General features: G+C 44.8%; 1 protein-coding gene and 1 long non-coding RNA gene across 8 annotated transcripts in view; one reads left to right on the top strand and one right to left on the bottom strand.

Annotated features, from left to right (window-relative positions):
• ush2a (Usher syndrome 2A (autosomal recessive, mild)) overlaps positions 1-19,756 on the top strand; it is a 1,354,742-nt gene that overhangs the window by 51,619 nt on the left and 1,283,367 nt on the right. For all 7 annotated transcript variants that reach the window (XR_005462328.1, XM_038811752.1, XM_038811743.1 and 4 more), the window contains exon 3: positions 7,543-7,708. Coding sequence is in view for 6 of the 7 variants with exons in the window: in XM_038811752.1 (XP_038667680.1) it covers positions 7,543-7,708 (166 nt within the window). In the remaining variant the exon portion in view is untranslated. The remainder of the gene's footprint in view (positions 1-7,542; positions 7,709-19,756) is intronic.
• Positions 7,974-19,756, bottom strand: part of LOC119973510 — a 79,514-nt gene continuing 67,731 nt past the window's right edge. The window contains exon 3 of the long non-coding RNA XR_005462335.1: positions 7,974-8,597. This is a non-coding gene — a long non-coding RNA (uncharacterized LOC119973510). The remainder of the gene's footprint in view (positions 8,598-19,756) is intronic.

Raw genomic sequence — 19,756 nt, 5'->3', positions numbered from 1 at the left:
CAAAGATTAGTGGGAGACTAGAGGACTGGGAAATCTTTAGGGGGCAACAGAAAGCTACTAAAAAAGCTATAAAGAAGAGTAAGATAGATTATGAGAGTAAACTTGCTCAGAATATAAAAACAGACAGTAAACGCTTCTACAAATATATAAAACAAAAAAGAGTGGCTAAGGTAAATATTGGTCCTTTGGAGGATGAAAAGGGAGTTTTAATAATGGGAGATGAGGAAATGGCTCAGGAACTGAACAGGTTTTTTGGGTCAGTCTTCACAGTGGAAGACACAAATAACATGCCAGTGACTGATAGAAATGAGGCTATGACAGGTGAGGACCTTGAGAGGATTGTTATCACTAAGGAGGTAGTGATGGGCAAGCTAATAGGGCTAAAGGTAGACAAGTCTGCTGGCCCTGATGGAATGCATCTCAGAGTGCTAAAAGAGATGGCTAGGGAAATTGCAAATGCACTAGTGAAAATTTACCAAAATTCACTAGACCCTGGGGTGGTCCCGGTGGATTGGAAATTAGCAAACGTGACACCACTGTTTAAAAAAAGGAGGTAGGCAGAGAGCGGGTAATTATAGGCCAGTGAGCTTAACGTCAGTAGTAGGGAAGATGGTGGAATCTATCATCAAGGAAGAAATAGCGAGACATCTGGATAGAAATTGTCCCATTGGGCAGATGCAGCATGGGTTCATAAAGGGCAGGTCATGCCTAACTAATTTAGTGGAATTTTTTGAGGACATTACCAGTGCGGTAGATAACGGGGAGCCAATGGATGTGGTATATCTGGATTTCCAGAAAGCCTTTGACAAGGTGCCACACAAAAGGTTGCTGCATAAGATAAAGATGCATGGCATTAATGGTAAAGTAGTGGCATGGATAGAGGATTGGTTAATTAATAGAAAGCAAAGAGTGGGGATTAATTGGTATTTCTCTGGTTGGCAATCAGTAGCTAGTGGTGTCCCTCAGGGATCCGTGTTGGGCCCACAGTTGTTCACAATTTATATAGATGATTTGGAGTTGGGGACCAAGGGCAATGTGTCCAAGTTTGCAGATGACACTAAGATAAGTGGTAAAGCGAAAAGTGCAGAGGATACTGGAAGTCTGCAGAGGGATTTGGATAGGTTAAGTGAATGGGCTAGGGTCTGGCAGATGGAATACAATGTTAACAAATGTGAGGTTATCCATTTTGGTAGGAATAACAGCAAACGGGATTATTATTTAAATAATAAAATATTGCAGCATGCTGCTGTGCAGAGAGACCTGGGTGTGCTAGTGCATGAGTCACAGAAAGTTGGTTAAAGGTGCAACAGGTGATTAAGAAGGTAAATGGAATTTTGTCCTTCATTGCTAGAGGGATGGAGTTTAAGACTAGGGAGGTTATGCTGCAATTGTATAAGGTGTTAGTGAGGCCACACCTGGAGTATTGTGTTCAGTTTTGGTCTCCTTACTTGAGAAAGGACGTACTGGCACTGGAGGGTGTGCAGAGGAGATTCACTAGGTTAATCCCAGGGCTGAAGGGGTTGGATTACGAGGAGAGGATGAGTAGACTGGGACCGTACTCGTTGGAATTTAGAAGGATGTGGGGGGATCTTATAGAAACATGTAAAATTATGAAGGGAATAGATAGGATAGATGTGGACAGGTTGTTTCCACTGGCGGGTGAAAGCAGAACTAGGGAGCATAGCCTCAAAATAAGGGGAAGTAGATTTAGGACTGAGTTTAGGAGGAACTTCTTCACCCAAAGGGTTGTGAATCTATGGAATTCCTTGCCCAGTGAAGCAGTTGGGTCTCCGTCATTAAATGTTTTTAAGGTAAAGATAGATAGTTTTTTGAACAATAAAGGGATTAAGGATTATGGTGTTCGGGCCGGAAAGTGGAGCTGAGTCCACAAAAGATCAGCCACGATCTCATTGAATGGTGGAGCAGGCTCGAGGGGCCAGATGGCCTAATCCTGCTCCTAGTTCTTATGTTCTTCTGTTCCTATTTCTGACTTCAACCCATACTACCTCAGTAGGCAGATCCTCCTCAAACTGCCTTTCTGCAGCTGTTATACTATCTCAAATTAATAATGCCACCCCCCCCCCCCCCCCCACCTCTTTTACCATCCTCCCAAATCTTATTGAAACAACTATAACCAGGGATCTCCAACAACCATTTCTTCTATCTTCTATCCAAGTTTCCGTGATGGCCACCACATCGTAGTCCCAAGTACTGTTCCATGCCTTAAGTTCACCCACCTTATTCCTGATGCTTCTTGCGTTGAAGTATACACACTTCAACCCATCTCCGTGCCTGCAAATACTCTCCTTTGTCAGTGTTCCCTTCCCCACTGCCTCACTACATGCTTTGGCATCCTGAATATCGGCTACCTTAGTTGCTGGACTACAAATCCGGTTCTCATTCCTCTGCTAAATTAGTTTAAACCCTCCCTGATGGATATATAGATCATTTTCAAGTTGGCAAACTGTAATTAATGGAAGCGCTACAGGGGTCAATGCTGGCGACTCATCAATTTACAATCTATATGAATGACTTGGATGAAGAGACCAAATGATTGTAGCCACTCTGCTCACAATCCTGCAGGTCCATTCTTGGGCCGATTTTTACCTGCAGTTGTTTCTCTTGCTTTCGCACAGTTCTGTTGTTATGCTCGATTTTATCCTTGGTCTGTCCTCTTGTTCTCCAGTATGTCCACTCTCATGACTAGTTTGATCTGCAGCTATTCCTCTCACTTTCCTACATTTTCCCTGTTGGACCTGGTTTTACCCGTGTTCACACTGCTGCCTCTCTTGAAGGTCCTGTCTTGGACATGGCTTCACCCTCAGTCACTTCTCCCACTGCCAGTAATGTGCAGTAATGCACAAATTGTTTCCCACTATGGAAAATGCCACTGGAGATTCATTGGTTTACAAAAATATGGGCCAGAATTACACACTCCCCCACTGGCAAGTTTTTAGTTGGGGAGGAATGTGAAACTGATTCCCGCCCACCGCGATAATGCTACAATTTTACACGGGGGCGGGTAAGGCCTTGAACAGGAAACCCACCCTTTCCCCAATTGAGGACCTTAAGTGGCCAATGAATAGACATTTACTATCCAGCCTCAACCTTTAGGCTGGTGGGAGGATTTATTTGACATGGGGAAAGCCCAAAAACAACCGGACCTGGATCTTGGGTGGAAAGGGAACATATTTTTTTTAAATACATTTATAGGATGTGGGTGTTGCTAGTTGGCCAGCGTTTATTGCCCATCTCTAATTGCCATTGAGAAGAGGGTGGTGAACTGCCTTCTTTGGCCACTGCAGTCCTGGAGGTTCAGGTTCACCCACAGTGCTGTTAGGGTTGGAGCGATGAGATTTTGACCCAGTGATAGTGGATGGTTTTGAGCTTTTTGAGTGTTGTTGGAGCTGCACTCATCCAGACAAGTGGAGAGTATTCTATTACACTCCTGAATTATGCCTTGCACATGGTGGACAGTCTTTGGGGGAGTCAGGAGGTGAGTAACTCGCCACAGGAATCCTAGCCTCTAACCTACTCTTGTAGCTACAGTATTTGTATATCTAGTTCAGTTTCTGGTCAAATGTAAGCCACAGGAATTTGACAGTGGGGTATTAAGTGATGGCAATGCTATTGAAGGTCAAGCGGTGATGGTTAGATTCTTTCTTGTTGGAGATTGGCATTGCCTGGCACTTGTTTGCCACAAATGTCACTTGTCAGTCAAGCCTGGATATTGTCCAAGTCATGCTGCTTTTGGACATGGACTGCTTCAGTATCTGAGGAGTCGCAAGTGGTGCTGAACATTTTCCAGTTATCAGCAAACATACTTCTAACCTTATTATGGAAGGCAGGTCATTGATGAAGATGGTTGGGCCGAGGATACTCCTATGAGGCACTCCTGCAGTGATGTCCTGGAACTGAGATGATTGACCTCCAACGATCACACATCTGATTGGGTTAACACGGTGGCATAGTAGTTAGCACTGCTGCCTCACAGTGACCCGGAATCACTAGGGACCCGGAATCAATTCCGACCTTGGGTGACTGTGGAGTTTGCACATTCTCCCCGTGTCTCCCACAGTCCAAAGATGTGCACTTTAGGTAAATTGGCCATGCTAAATTGCCCCTTAGTGCCTAAAAGTGTAGAGGCTAGGTTAAGGGGCTATTGGGATAGGGCGAGGGAGTGGGCTTGGGTGGAGTGCTCTTTCAAAGGGTTGGTGCAGACTCGATGAGCTGAATGGCCTCCTTCTGTAGTGTAGGGATTCAATGATTCGATCTTTCTTCATACTAGTACGACTCCAACCAAGGGAAGGTTTCCTCCCTGATTGCCACAACTCCAGATTTGCTCAGGCTGCTTAATGCCATAATCAGTCAAATGCTGGCTTGATGTTATGGGAAATCACTCTCACATCACCTCTGGAATTCAGCTCTTTTGTCTATGTTTGAGCCAATGATGTCAAGACCTGAGTAACCCTGGCGGATCCGAAACTGAGTATCAGTGAACAGGTTATTGCTAAGCAAGTGTCGCTTGATACTGTTGTTGATGACACGTCCATCACTTTACTGATGATTGAGAGTGGATTGACGGAGCGGTAATTGGCAGGGTTGGATTTGTCCTCTTTCTTGATGTACAGGACATAACTGGGCAATTTTCCACATTACTGGGTAGATGCCAGTGTTGTAGCTATATTGGAACAGCTTGGCCAGGGATGCAGCAAGTTCTGGAGCACACATCTTCAGTACTGTTGTCAGAATATTGTCAGGGGCCAAAACCGTTGAAGTGTCCAGTGCTTTCAGCCACTTTCTTGACATCACATGGAATTAATCAAATTGGCTGAAAACTGATAATATATGATGTTGGGGACCTCTGGATGAGGCGGAGATAGATTATCCACTCGACAATTCTGGCTGAAGATTGTTGCGAACGCTTCAGCCTTGCCTTATGTGCTGGGCTCCTCCATCATTGAGGATGGGATATTTATGGAGCTTTCTCCTCTCATGATTTGTTTAATTGTCCACTAGCAGTCACAGCTGGATGTGACAGGGCTGCAGAGCTTAGATCTGATCCAGGGGTTGGGGGTTTGCTTCGCTCTATCTGTCACTTACTGCTCATGCAAGTCATTCTCTGTTGTAGCTTCACAGGTTGACACATCATTTTTAGGTATGCCTGGTGTTGTTTCTGGTATGCCCACCTGTCCTCTTCATTGAACCATGTGGTAATAGTAGAATGGGGAATATGCTGGGCTATGAGATTATAGGTTATGGTTGACTAAAATTCTGCACCTGATGGCCACAGTGCCTCATGGATGCCCATTCTTAATTTACTGGGTCTGTGCAAAGTCTATCTCATTTAGCATGGCGGTAGTGCCATTGAAGATGATGGAGGGTATCCTCAATTTGAAGATGGAACTTTGTCTCAACAAGGACTGTGCGGTGGTCACTTCTACTGATACTGTCGTGGACAGATACATCTGCAACAGGCAAGTTGGTGAGCATAAGGACATGTAAGTTTTTCCTCTTATTGATTCCCTGACTATCCAGTCTAGCAGCTATGCCCTTTAGGACTCAGCCAGCTTGGTCTGTATTGGTATTACTGAGCCACTCTTGATGATGGACATTGAAGTCTCCCACCCAGAGTATATTCGGCATTCTTGCCACCCTCAGTGCTTCCTCCAAGTTGTGTTGAACATGGGGTGCTGATTCATCAGCTGAGGGGGGATGGCATGTGATAAACAGCAGGATGTTTTCGTGTTGGTTCCTGGTGCTACAAGACTTCATAGGGTCCAGAGTTGATGTTGAGAATCCTTGGGCAACCTGCTCCCGACTGTATACCACTGTGCCGCCACTTCTGCTGGCTCTGTCCTGCCGGTGGGACCAGACATATCCAGGAATGGTGATGGTGGTGTCTGGGACATTATCTGTAAGGTATGCCACTGTGAGTATAACTATATTAGACTATTGCATGACTAGTCTGTGAGACAGGTCTCCCAATTTTGGCACGAGGCCCCCAGGTATGAGTAAGGAGGACTTTACAGGGTGGACAGGGCTGTTGTTGTTTGTGGTGTCAGGTCAATGCCAGGTGGTCTGCTTGGTTTCATTCCTTTTTGTTGTCTTTGTAGTGATTGGATAGTTACAACTGAGTGCTTGCTGGGCCATTTCAGTGTAAACCACATTGCTGTGGGTCTGGAGTCACATGTAGACCAGGCCAGATAAGGACGAAAGGTTTCCTTCCCTGAAGGACATTAGTGAATCAGATGGGTTTTTATTACAATCGACAATGCTCACCATTATTCAGATGTTTTTATTGAATTCAAATTTTACCATCTGTCGTGGTGGGAATCAGACCCAAGTCCCCACTGCACCACAGTGCCACCATCTCCCCTTCTGACTGCTTGAAATGGCTACAGGGCCCTCGGAAGCTTTCGGATGGTGGGAGGGAGACCCTAAAAGATTCAGGCCATAGAATACACCAGAGCACTGCAAGGTTTGTTTAGGCATTTTGCCACACAAAAACTGAACATCCACAACAAGGTAATGTTGATGGACACACATATTGCCCAGAAATCAGTCAGACTTCAGAAAGCTAATTTTCTTGTCAATTTTCCAGATCATACTATGGGCGCAATTCTCCGCGTTCGCGAAAATTCAGAGAATAGCGGGCGGCGTAAATTTTTACGGACATGCTGGTCCGATGCCCTCCCGCTATTCTCCCCCCCCCCCCCACGCCCGCCTCCCGACACGAATCGCTGCCCGCCGTTTTTTTACGGCGAGCAGCTATTCACCCCTGGCCGATGGGCCGAATTCCAAGGCCTTTACGGCCGTTTTTATGAACGTAAAACACACCTGGTCTGACCGTTCGTAAAAACGGCCGTAAAGTCCCGATCTGGGGAACCATAGCACCGATTGGCACGGCAGTACCACGGCCGTGCCAAGGGTGCCATGGGCCTGCGATCGGTGGGCACCGATCGCGGGCAGCGGGTACTTACCCCGTGCACTCTTTCTCCCTCCGCCGCCCCGATGGATCCATCCGCGGGGCTTCTGCGGGGCATAACGGCCCGCGCATGCACGAGTTTCACGCACAAGCGCAATGACGTCATCCGCGCATACGCGGGTTGGAGTCGTCCAGTCCGCGCATGCGTGGCTGACATCATCTGACGCGTCAGCCGTCGCTAACTCTGGCTAGCGGGCTTTAACAAAATTTGTTAAGCCCGCGATGCCGGAGTTCATGGCCGCGCGGTACTAGCCCCGACCGGGGAGCTGAATCGGTTCCCGGTCGGGGGGGCCGGAGGCTGGCGTCAAACCCGCCCGTTTTTGACGCCAGCTTCCCGAGTCTTCGTGACTCGGGAGAAACGCGCCCTATATACTTACATATGTTTGTTTATTTTGGAATTTGTGTTCTCCTAATTTGACTCTTCTCGCCCCCCAAACTTAACATCGTAATGCATTGCTCATTCAGAATCCATATCTCATACAAATTTTCCGGATTAAAATATTCATGCTGGGGAGACTTCATTATATTTACTGATGCTGTTTGTTTTTCTTCAGGACTATCATTGAAAAAGCTATCAACGGACAAACAATTTTCAAACTAACAATATCAGAAACAGGATCTATGTTTTATTACCGCACATCATTTGGCTTGGAACCACCAGCAATTGTGAATACACGTGGAAAAATCCACTCCAACAAATGGACTCATCTGGCAATTCAGGTAAAGAAAAATTATGTGTAATTTGTGCAGTTCCCATAAAGTGCACAGCATGTCAAATAACATTTATAATCAAAATTAAAGGCTTTCATAAGTAGGAGGTGATTGCTGTCTTTTTGGCAGAGAAAAAAAATTAAAATATGTTTGTGCCTTTTATATCAAACAAATGATTCATTTCAAAAATTTATTGAATTTCTTGTAATTCAAGGTGTTGCATAAATGTGAATCATCGTAAATCTATATTATTGATGATGATTTGGTACAGACATTAGCAAATTAATCTCATGGCCACTAATTCATTTCATGATGGCAGAAATATAAGAAACTCAACCAGAGACCTCCCTGTTCACTGAAAATGTGAACATATCAGATGTCAGGCTACTGCCTGTGAGTCTTGTAACCGAATATTCATTTCTTCAAGTGTGGAGCTACCTATGTAGGCACCATCAGTTCGCCTAAATTATTGAAACAAACCCTAAAGCTAATTATGATCCAGCCTTGGTCCTTTTCTGGGAAGTGCACAGCCCAATTGCTGATTCCAAGCTAAAAGAGGCTCAGGCATATTTTGGCACTATAGATTGAATTTCCACACTGGATCTATTGGCCGTATGAGTTACACTTAGTTAACTGTGGTATAGGGCAATCAACAGAAACACCAGGCACCCTTAACCCCACTGAGGAAACAAAATGCTTTGTACCGTTAACCCCAGGATTCATAAATCCAATTCTGCCTAATGAAGGGCAGTTTTATTTTTCAGATGCTAATTCTTTAAAGACTAAACTATGGATGCCCAAAGATCAATCCTTAATTGTGAAATGTAACTAGATATGACATTCAGCTCTCATTCTTGGGTCAGCAGTAAAGTCTTGTTTCCTCAGGTTCAGCAAAGCTCTGTAAAACAAGGAGAAAAATATTTCTAGCAAGATGGATGTGCTCACTGAGATTTTTGGAAATTGTATCGCTTCTGTCACAGAACATAATGCTTTTTACTTTACATAAAGAAGAATTATTAGACTCCTTTGTTAAATGAAAGAGGTAAAGTTTGACCTTTTTAGTCACATTTGTTTCTGTGGATGGTGAGGAATTTGAAACTGCTTGTGAATGCAGTTATATTAGGAGCCTTCCAATTACCAGGTTTATAAAAGTTTTATGCATCAGTTAATTGAAAAGGATACTCCATTGCAGAGGGGGAGAAAGAAAACAAAAATTCCTCTACCCAGTCCTGCACCATTACTTATAGCAATTTTACATTGTATTGTGGGTTATTTTAATGAAATATTTTTGCAATTATATCAAACAAAGCTCAGTCCCTTAAAGGGCACTGCCTCAACAATAGAGTATTTGCGCACTTTTTTTTAGATTTGAATCAAACAATATATCTTGTTGAATTGGATCTTATCTTACTTGTTTTCTGTCGTTTTTGACAACATAATATCAAACATTCTTGACGTTTCTTCCGTTTCTAATAAAAAGAGGTTTGCCCAATACCATATTGAGAAGTTAAGGAAATGGAACCGGAGTACATTTTGTGATTTAGCATTATGGGCGCAGAGGTTCATGCATTGAAGCACATATTAAGAATTAATGTATGCCGGTCATTTTAATGGTTGAAAAACTATACGGGCCACAAATTCTCTATATATGCTTTTCTTGCAAGAAGCAATACATTGGATAGACTAAGTCGTAACACTTACCATATTAAACCATCAAACTTGTTCTTTTCATAGACTGTGTGTGATCTACCTTATCATGGACTCTAGCCCATCTGTTTAATCTCCCGAGGCAAAGTTTTACACAAGTACTCCCTGGTCCCAAAATTAATCAAGTGAAATTCTAGAAAATCTCTGCAATCAGTATCCATTGTTCAACCCATGCTAGTTGTTTCCCAGATGACATTTTTTTGGTGATAGTAGCACAGAAACCACGGTGTTCTATCAAGTATTTGATTATCCACATTCATAATAACTTAAATTCCCATTTCTGACCACATCATTTATCCAATTCATTTTTGAATAGATCTATTTTTCACAACTCTACTACTCTGTGGGGAAAAAAAGGCTTCCTCTCATCTTGGGTTTTGTTTGAAACTTGTTAACTTTGTACTTGCACAATGCTTTTTTTTAATTACAGAAACTGGAACAATTTAAATTCCAATTCAAAATATATTTTGGAATGTCTGTGTTACTAAAAAGGAGTGAAACAACTGGAGTGAAAAGTAATTCTCCATCCTCTGATTACTTCCCTTTGTGCATTCTTGCAATAATGATAAGCAATTCTAGGTAATGCAATTCCAGTATGTAAAGCAGAACAGTGAGCGTATCAATTTCCTTGGACTTAACTTTGCATGTAAGTGAAAAAAATATGCTAATAGGCAGCCGTGGTACGCTCAGATTTCTTACTGTTTATTACATTTTTGAGGGGGACCGGCTTTGTCTGCAATTTATTTGAGACCATGCTTTTGACATTTTTAAAAAATTAATCACTACTTGCTAGATTTGTGTGACAAAACAAATTTCAATCATGAGCACACATTCATGGCGCCATGCATAAATTACCACATGGATAAATTATGTTTTCACTTCACTTTTTTTTTAACCTTACTATTGGAAACATTGCATACTGCTAACTCAGCAACTGGTAGGTTGCGCCCTGCTGTTTCTCACTGAGAGGCCTCACCTTGATGTTTCTTTTGACTTGCAATGGAACTCTTTTACATTTAAAGGTTTCTGAAAATGCTGTGGGCTGTTTTAGGCTGAGTTACAAAAATCAGCAAACAATCATTGTAAGAATCAGTGCATTTTGTTGTGGTGAAAAGTAGAATGTTTTAATATATAAAAATATTATATTGTAAGACTACACTAATTTTTGTGAAAAAGGGATACACAATGAATACAATATATTTGAATACACAATGGTGCAAAGACAGACGGAAGTGCGGACTAACTATTCATTTGTGTTTAATACTGCTCTGCGGATTTTAGCCCTCCAAAAACATGTGAAAAAAGCAAACTGAGTGAGATGAAAATGCCTTTTTTTTCACGTGACAAATAATGAAATCAGGCAGCATTTTTCAGCTGCGCATAAAAATGAGTATTTTACGGGAGGTCAAACATGGAGTCAGTGAATTTAATAATGAAAAGGATTTAAAAGTATAAGCACAGCAGTGAAAAAGGTGACTGGAGTCATACAACACAGAATGAGTCCCTTTGGCCGACAGTGCCTCTACTGCAGTTTGAAAGATCCACCAATTTGTCCCAATCCCCTGGTCTTGTCCCACAATTTAGCAATTTGCTTCCTGTTTAATTATATATCCAATTCCCTTTTGTAAATTGTTATTGGATCTATGTTCATCACCTGTTCAAGCAGTGCTATTCCAGATTGTAACAATTTACTGCTTAAAAAATTATTCTCATCTCCCCTCCTCCCGATTGGTGTCCATAGGGACCCTGCATCATCTGGCTCTACCAGCACTGGTGGGTCCCCAATGTCTGCACCATCGTGTTGATGCCCTCGGTGATGCTCTTCAGTGATTGGGCCAAGCTCTGCATGCCTCGACAGTGCCCATCTGCGACTGGGACAAGCTCTGCAGTTCCTCGGCCATTCCCATCTGAGAACAGGACATGTCCTGCAACACCTCATCAAGGTCAACCTGGTATTGGGTCACGTCCCCCATCGAGTCAGACAGCCTACCGAGGCTCTCAGCCATGGCCATCACCGACTGCCAATGCTTTGGACACCTTCACTCATGCTACTGACTTTGCGCACCAGGCTTTCCACTGCGGTCGCCACCCTAGCAGTGTTGGCATTGGTGCCACGCATTGCCGGCAACATCTCCTGCACCCATAGCCTCTGGGATTCCTCCAATCGGCTATGGACTTACTGGCATCTCCCTCTGAATGCCCCGGCTGCTCCCTAAAGTCGCCATCAGACGAGGGGCTTTTTCACAATAACTTCATTTGAAGCCTACTTGTGACAATAAGCGAATTTCATTTCATTTCATTTCATTTCATTTTCATTCATTCATCAGCTCGGTAAACCTGTTCCAGAGGCTCAGCATCTGGCTGGGACCCAGCTGCATCCTGAGATCCTCCGACTGCTGTCTTGCCTGCGGGTTCCTGCCTCCATCTGATGTGCATCAGCAACTGTGTGGTACTCACCGGATTGTGCCCCAGAAGCCTGTCCATTAATGTTGCCCACTGAGGTATATGTATCTGCGGTGGAGGCTGTGATGTGTCGATTGTGGCATCGCCGAGGTCTTCTCATGAGACATAGGGGGTGGGGCCACTCCAGATGGGCCGGCGCTGTCGGCTGGAGGATCTGTGGGGGAATGAACACATGGTCAGTGGGAGGGGTGGGTGAGTCTGTATGGCAATAACAACTCACGTGTGACAGCCCATCCAGGTGGGGCCCAGTGGATCCTTACCTCTGCGACGTGCATCAAATTCCGCATTGGTGACTGCTCTGCCCTTGGCCATCCCCGTAACCTCCAGGACCCATTCCTCGAAGGTCATGAGGATTCTTATGGCTGGCAGCCCTCTGCTGGTCTGGGCCCTCTGCCGGCGATTGTGGGAGAGCTTCTCTTGTGGGCATCATTCGCCACACGTGTGGTTCACATTGGTTAGGGGGTGGGGGTATGTGAAGGAGGGTTGGGGAGGCAGATGGAGGGTTGGGGGGGCTGGTCGCGTTGGAGGGACGGGGGGGGGGGGGTTTCAGGGGCGGGGTGTCATCAGCTCACCTGTGCTGCCCGCATCAACTTTCGTGTGGCACTGGAGGCCACTCCTCCTGGCCACGCTTCCTGAGCTGACGGCCGCTGCCACTTTGTCCCAGGTGACACTGGCTGCTCTGTGGCTCACACTTTGGGATCCTTGGGGGAACAACACATCCCTCCTGGCCTCCACCGCATCTATGAACCTGTCCAGGTCCGCATCTCCAAATCTTGGGGCTGGTTGTAAAGCCTCTGAGGCCTCATTAAGTGGACCGATTAACGTTGAATAGCATTGCTGGCCTCGCCGAGCCTAGTGCTGGGAAGCTCGCGACAGTTCCCGCTCGCTACCACATTTAGAAATCTTTCTGGAGAATCGCGCCCCCATTGTTTTCGGTTCCTGCTCTAAACTCAGTTCCCTAGCAACTGACTCTCCCTCTTATTTGTCTGATTCTGAACCAGATTGTTTCTTTTGTTGGTTTCATACTTGACCCATAATGAACTCCCAATCACGTATCTGTACCATTACTAAGAGTACCTCTTCTCACCCTGTAACATTACCTTACTTTGCCCTGCCTCAGCTCATCCACTGCTGAAACCCTTGTTCGTGCATTTGTTACCATTAGATTTGATTTTCCGTGGGTTCAGTTTTGGGTGCTGGCGACAGCATCTTGGCCCTTTGCTTCGGCGTTTGCTCTGCTTTAAAAATATGGAGGCAACTCCAGCAGCATTTCAAGTTGGTGTCAGCATCAAGGTGGGCCCCTATTTGTATGAACCACTGGTTCGAAATGGTGAAGTTGGATGTCACATTTGTGGGTGGAATGGTAAGGGGCTGGAGAGAGTGAGGGATTTATTTTTGGAGGGACGGTTTCCATGTCCGGGAGAGTTGAAAGAGAAAGTTGGGCACTCAAGCTCGGACATGTTTAGGCACCTCCAAGTTCGGAATTTAGTTGGTGGACGTTTCCGACATTTCCAATGGCACTTAATGAATAGGATCCTTTCTCCTTTGGGGTAGGAAGAGGGTAGTACGTCTGGCATCTATGGACGAATTTTGGGGGAAGAGTCAGTCTTGGTGGAGAATGTGAAGCTTAAATGGGAGGAGGAGTTGTGACCCATGCTGGACAAGGAGGTGTGGAGTGAGTTCCTCCGCAGGGTGAACGCCATGTCAGCCTATGTGAGGCTGAGTCTGATCCAACTTGAGGTAGTGTTTAGAGTGCACCTCACCAGGGCAGAATGTGTCGATCCTTTGAGGAGACTGAGGATTGGTGCGAGTGCTGTTCGAGAGGGCCTGCGAACCACATGCACATGTTCTGGTCCTGTCCCAAGCTTGTGAGTTTCTGTGTGTCTTTTTTTTGTTGCACATATCAGCAATTCTGAACATTGAACTGGAGCCCTGTCCTTTAGTAGCTATATTCGGGGTATCGAACCTGCCGGACTGCGGATGGGAGCAGGGGCAAATACTTTGGCATTCACCTCGCTGGTTGCTCGGAGGCGAATCTCCTGAGTTGGAGACTGGTGAGGCCACCTAATGCCTTGGCATGGCTAGGTGACTTGATGGAGTTTTTGCACCTCAAGTAGGTCAAATATACCGTGAAGGGGTCAATTGAACGGTTCTACCGTAGATGGCAACCGTTCATATTGTACTTTAAGGAATTGGTAACTGTTAGCTGTTGGGGTGGGGGAATAGGGTGGAGGTGGGTTTATTAGGTTATTGTTTTTATTATTTGATTTACAGTTGTTGGTATTGTTTGGATTTTTTGTATAAAATGATAAAAGTTTAAATAAATATTTTTAAAAAGATAATTTGACTTTGCCAATACACTCTTCGGTGGCCTTCCACATTCTACCTTCTGCAAAGTTGATGTCAACTGTGCTGCCCATATGTATGCATGCCAAATCTTGTCCAACTCACCCCTATTCTCACTGACCGACATTGGCTCAGACTAATCAATACCTTGATTTTCACCTTTCCACCCTTGTTTTAAAATCTCTCCAGGTCTTTCCTCCTCTCTATCTCTGTAATCTCCTCCAGCTCACAGTTCTCTGTATTATCTGCGCCTATCTAATTCTGGCCTTTTGAACATTGCAATTTTAATTGCTCCACCTTTGTTGTCTGTGCCTTCAATGGCACGCCTGTGATGTACCTTGTTGCTGAAATATAAGTTGTTTTTGAATAGTGAGCAGTTTTGGCAGATGGGAGCAGGACCTGGTAGTGATTTATGTTGCCCAAGCAGATCTGCTTGTGAATGGCTGGACCAGTTATCCACCATATCTGTTCAAATTAGCATCCCATGGGCTTAAGGGAGCAGTGATGCGGACTATGCTAGTGGAATGGCATGGGTGACAGAGAGTTATTGTTTCAATGCAGATGAGGTGAGGTGAGGGTGCGGTTGATCACATGGGATCAGAAACTGCAGAAATGTCATGGCAAATGAAGGACCAAAGGCAAGCCAGTTGGGATTTTGAAAGTGTATTTGTAAGTGGATTTTATGTGTGTTAGATACAATGCGATTAGTAGGTCCATGAAAGTTAGCAAGGTTAAGGGAATGGCCAAGAATCAAAGTTGGAGAAGTGTGCATGGAGTGAGTGATTAAGGAAGGATTGAAGGGTAGTGAACACAGAGCAGAGAGAGAGAGAGAGCATAACGTATTGGGATGGAGCTTGGAATAATCAAGGATGAGCAGTTGCTCGGTGAAGAAGCTGAGGGAGGAAAGCATTGAAGATAGCTCAGTAGGGGAATTGATATGGCACTTGGGTAAACAGTAGCAAATAAGATTTTCAAATGAAAAGTGAGAGATTATTCTCCACAAAATATAACATAAAGTGGGCAGCATGGTGGCCTAGTGGTTAGCACAACCGCCTCACGGCGCTGAGGTCCCAGGTTCGATCCCGGCTCTGGGTCACTGTCCGTGTGGAGTTTGCACGTTCTCCCCGTGTCAGCGTGGGTTTCGCCCCCACAACCCAAAAATGTGCAGGGTAGGTGGATTGGCCATGCTAAAATTGCCCCTTAATTGGAAAAAATAATTGGCTAATCTAAATTTATAACAAAAAAAAAAAAAAAAAATATAACATAAAGTAACCAACATGTGGGCGGCACGGTGACGCAATGGTTAGTACTGCTGCCTCACGGTGCCGAGGACCCGGGTTCGATCCCGGCCCTGGGTAACTGTCCGTGTGGAGTTTGCACATTCTCCCCATGTCTGCATGGGTCTCTCCCCCACAACCCCAAAAAATGTGCAGGGGAGGATTGGCCATGCTAAATTGCCCCTTAATTGGAAAAAAGAATTGGGTACTCTAAATTTATTCTTTAAAAGGTTACCAGCAGGTGCAGTCCCTTGTCTGTACATTTTTTCCTGTGTCATCACTTGTTATAAAAAATGCACACTCCACAGTTAGATTTGCAAACATCTTGATATTGAAAATGAGTTATGACTTGTGAGTCCTTTAGAAGCATTAAAGGATCATTATTCTTCTAAAAAATGTTATTATCATGAAGTACCTTTCAAAACTGCAAATATTTGCTACCTGTTTATTAACTATGATGCAATATATGTATTTTTCCTATTTTCTTTGGAAGGCTATAGAGCCCCAAGTGCTGGATTATTTTTCTGATTTATTTTAGAATAAAGAACATGGAGAAATGACAATTTATTTCCAACATTTGAATATTTAATTAATTCCAATAATAGCCTGCAGTATAAGCATAGGATTTACTGAAGACATTTAACCCAGTCACAGGGAGAACTTAATTTGCAGAGCTGGGGAAGGAATGGAGGGAGCAGATAGGCAGCACATCGCAACAACTATTTACTAATAAAGATGATGATTATTATTATTTCCTGCTTGAAGGTTATTGAATATCTCCTGATTAAAACAAGTAATGAGAAGTTACTTAGCTTCTCTGAAATGTTACCTAAACGGCATGTTCTACATACATGAAGTTTCTATTTATGCTGCAAGTATTGGGGGGGAAGCGGGGAGAGGTGGATATCCAGCAGGCTCTGTTATTGGTGTGTCATACTCCCTGCCAGCCTTTCTTTATGCACTCCACTGAGGAAATACTTAATGCCCAGGAGGTAAAGAATGAAATGAATTTAAATAAAGGGAGAGCAAGATGTATTTTGTGTTAAGAAATATTCAAACAGGAGCTGATTAGGATAAAGTACAGACATATGTGCACAAAAAAAGCTGCAGCACCTTGAATGAGATAAATTAAAATGTGACTTTAAAAAGAAGCATGCCGCAAATCTAGGACCAATAACACAAGAAAAATCAAACCGACTAGAGAAGAAATGCAAAAAAAAGGAGTCGAAATTAGTGCAGATTAGTATGATGAAAGTTTGGTCAGCAACAATGAAAAATAGTAAATGTTTTTTATAAATATCTAAAAATAAATGAAGCATAGGATCAATTAGAGATTAGACAAATATTTTTATGGAGATGAAGAAAGGTTACAATCACAAGTATGCGCTCTGGTTCAGTTTTGTCTTTATCAAATACTTTGAAATGTATTGTGCCTTTTCTCCTCTCTGCCTTTATATTGATGATGTGGAAATGAAGATGAGAATATGGAGGAAGCCGAGGGCAGGTACAGATGGGCATTTCTCAGACCGGAGACATGTTGAAAGTAGTGCTCCCCAGGGCTTAGTGTTGGGTCCCTTGCCAACACTGACTTATATAAATAATTTTAAGGTGGGAGCTGAGGGCAAAATCTCTAAATTTGCAGAGGATACTAAGCTACGGAGAATAGTGAATTGTGAGGATGACACTGCGCGACTTCAAAGGGACATTTGTCAATTTGGCCTAATGGGCAGACACCTGGCAGATGAACTTCAATGCAGCAAAATGTGAGGTAATGCATTTTGGTAGTAGAAAAATGGGGAGATAATATAGGCTCAATGGAACAACTTTGAGGGGAGTACAGGAGCAGAGGGACCTTAGGGTACAAGTGCATAAGGTGGCCAGACAACTTGAAACAGTTGTTAAGAAAGCTTATAGGATTTATAGGAAGCTTGGGTTTATGAATAGAGGCATCGAGTATAAAAGCAAGGAGGAGATGCTATATCTCTACAAATCATTGGTCAGACCACATTTGGAGTAGTGTTCAGTTCTGGGCACCTTATTTAAGGAAGGATGTTAAAGCCCTAGAGAGAGTGCAGAGGAGATTTACTAGAATGATACCAGCAATAAAGAATTTTAGATACAAGGAAAGATTAGAGAAATTGGACTTATTCTCCTTGGAGCAGAGAAGATTAAGAGGCAACCTTACTGAGGTCTTCAAGATTATGAACAATTTCGACAGGGTAAAGAAGAATATTCTGTTTCCACTAGTTGGTATTTCAGTGACTAGGGGTCACAATTTCAAGATGGTCAGCAAGAGAGCTAGGAGTAAGATGAGGACAAACTTCTTTACTCAGAGAGTTGTTGCAGTTTGGAATGCGCTGTCTGGGAGAGTGCTGGGGACGGATTCCAGGAGGATTCAAAAGAGAGCTGGAAAGAAATTTCAAAGGGATTAATTTCGAGGGCTACAGAGATAGGGCTGGAGAATGGGACTAGCTGGGTAACTCTTTTGCGAGCCGGTGCAGACACGGTGGCCCATATGGCCTCCTTCTGTGCTGTAAATAACAAAAAACACATGATGTGCATTAACATCTGTGTGGTGCTCAGCAGACTGTGCCCCAGAAGCCTGTCCACTAATGTCGTCCATCGAGGTGTGTGTTTCTGTGCTGGCGGAGGTTGGGGATGATAGCTGCGATGCCTCGATGGTGGCATCCTTGGAGCTCTTCAGGGTGTTTTCTTGGGAGCGGGGGGGGGGAACCAGATGGCCCGGCCCCATCAGATGGAGATCCTGCAAGAGAATGGACATGTGGTCAGTGAAAGGGAAGGATCATTTCATTTTAAATGAACAGCTCATTTGAGACAGGTCACTGGGTGAAGGGGCAATGGATCCTGACCTCTGTGGCACAGGCCAACCTCGCTGTCAGTGACTGCTCTATATTCGGCCAGCCCCGAGATCTGCAGGTCCCGTTCCTCATAGGGGGTGAGGAACCCCACCACCCATCTTGGCCCTTCCCTGCCTATTATGGGCTAACTTCTCCTGCGGGGACAAAGAGAGGGCATTGTGAGCTGCATGCTTGATGCATTGGTGGTGCCTATGGCAGGTGACGTGTGAGCACCGTTCCTGGGCATGGAGGGGATGGGTTGGTTGGGGCCAGGGTGTGCTGGGGCACAGGTGTGGTAATGTGCTGGGGTCGGGTGGTGGTGCGAGGTGCCAGCCACCAATTTGGTTTGGGGGAGGGCATGGGTGGAGTTCAAGGTGAAGCCAGGTAGGACTAGTGTTGGGATGGTGTCAACTTACCCTTGCGGCATGGTGAAAGTCATTGATCTTCTTCATTCATAGGTCACGCTGCTACCTCCCAGGTGGCACTGACAGCCCTGTAGCTGGTCCTCTTACCTCTTAAGGTGAACAGGGTGTCCTGCTTGCCTGCATGGCATCCAGCGCCTGGCCAGATCGGCATCCCAAAGCATGGAGCAGGTCTACATGGTGGCATGGCTGTGTGCTGACTGGAGTGTGTTCGGAGGGGGCGTCCTTGTTAGCAGGGACCTGCTGGGCATGGTCTAGCCGAATCAGCTGGCAGGACAGCCATTTCCGCCATGAAGCTCGTGGGGGGATCATTTCTGGCACTAAGTGCCTTTAAATGTGGGCCGCTGTCTCAACGACTTAGCCGTCGAGAAGCCCCCGGGAAGTCTCGTCCAATATGGCACTTAGAACAGTTCCCGTTAAATCCCGTCCTAAGTGTGGGTAAATACCATGTGTGGATCTCACCAAAAAAGCCAGCGAGAAACACCCCGCCAAATTCACCCAAAATGACCCTATGCAATATTTCTGTTAAATCGCGCCCATGTGTGAGTTGTGCATGTGGTAATTGTAGTGCAGCATGTTGACAGACAATGTTGAGGGAAATGAAGCCGGGGTAGGATTCTCAGCAACTTATTTTTTATGACTGCCCTAGACTAACAGTTGCAGGAAGTTGTATACAGACAACTCATGGGTTTTCTGTCTGCAATTTATTGTGATTCACTCCTCTGATACAAAGCAAATGTTGACCCGCCCACCCTCACCTCACTGACAAGGGGAGAACCTTCAACCCTTCATTAAGGAGCGGCAATCTCCCCACCCCCCACACCAAGATAATAACTGGTCACCCCCTGAACACCCCTCCTCAGCCTTCTCCCTCCCTCAGCCGTCTCCCCCCCATCAGTCCACCACCCCCCACCCCACGCCCCCGGCATTGCCAATGATGCACCATGGCAGTAACACCCAAAATTGCTGGACCCCATTCAGGGG

This window comes from Scyliorhinus canicula, chromosome 1 (assembly GCF_902713615.1).
Source record: "Scyliorhinus canicula chromosome 1, sScyCan1.1, whole genome shotgun sequence".
NCBI classification, from domain to species: domain Eukaryota; kingdom Metazoa; phylum Chordata; class Chondrichthyes; order Carcharhiniformes; family Scyliorhinidae; genus Scyliorhinus; species Scyliorhinus canicula.
The sequence above is the reverse complement of the archived record's forward strand: the minus strand, read 5'-3'. Positions and strand labels throughout refer to the sequence as shown.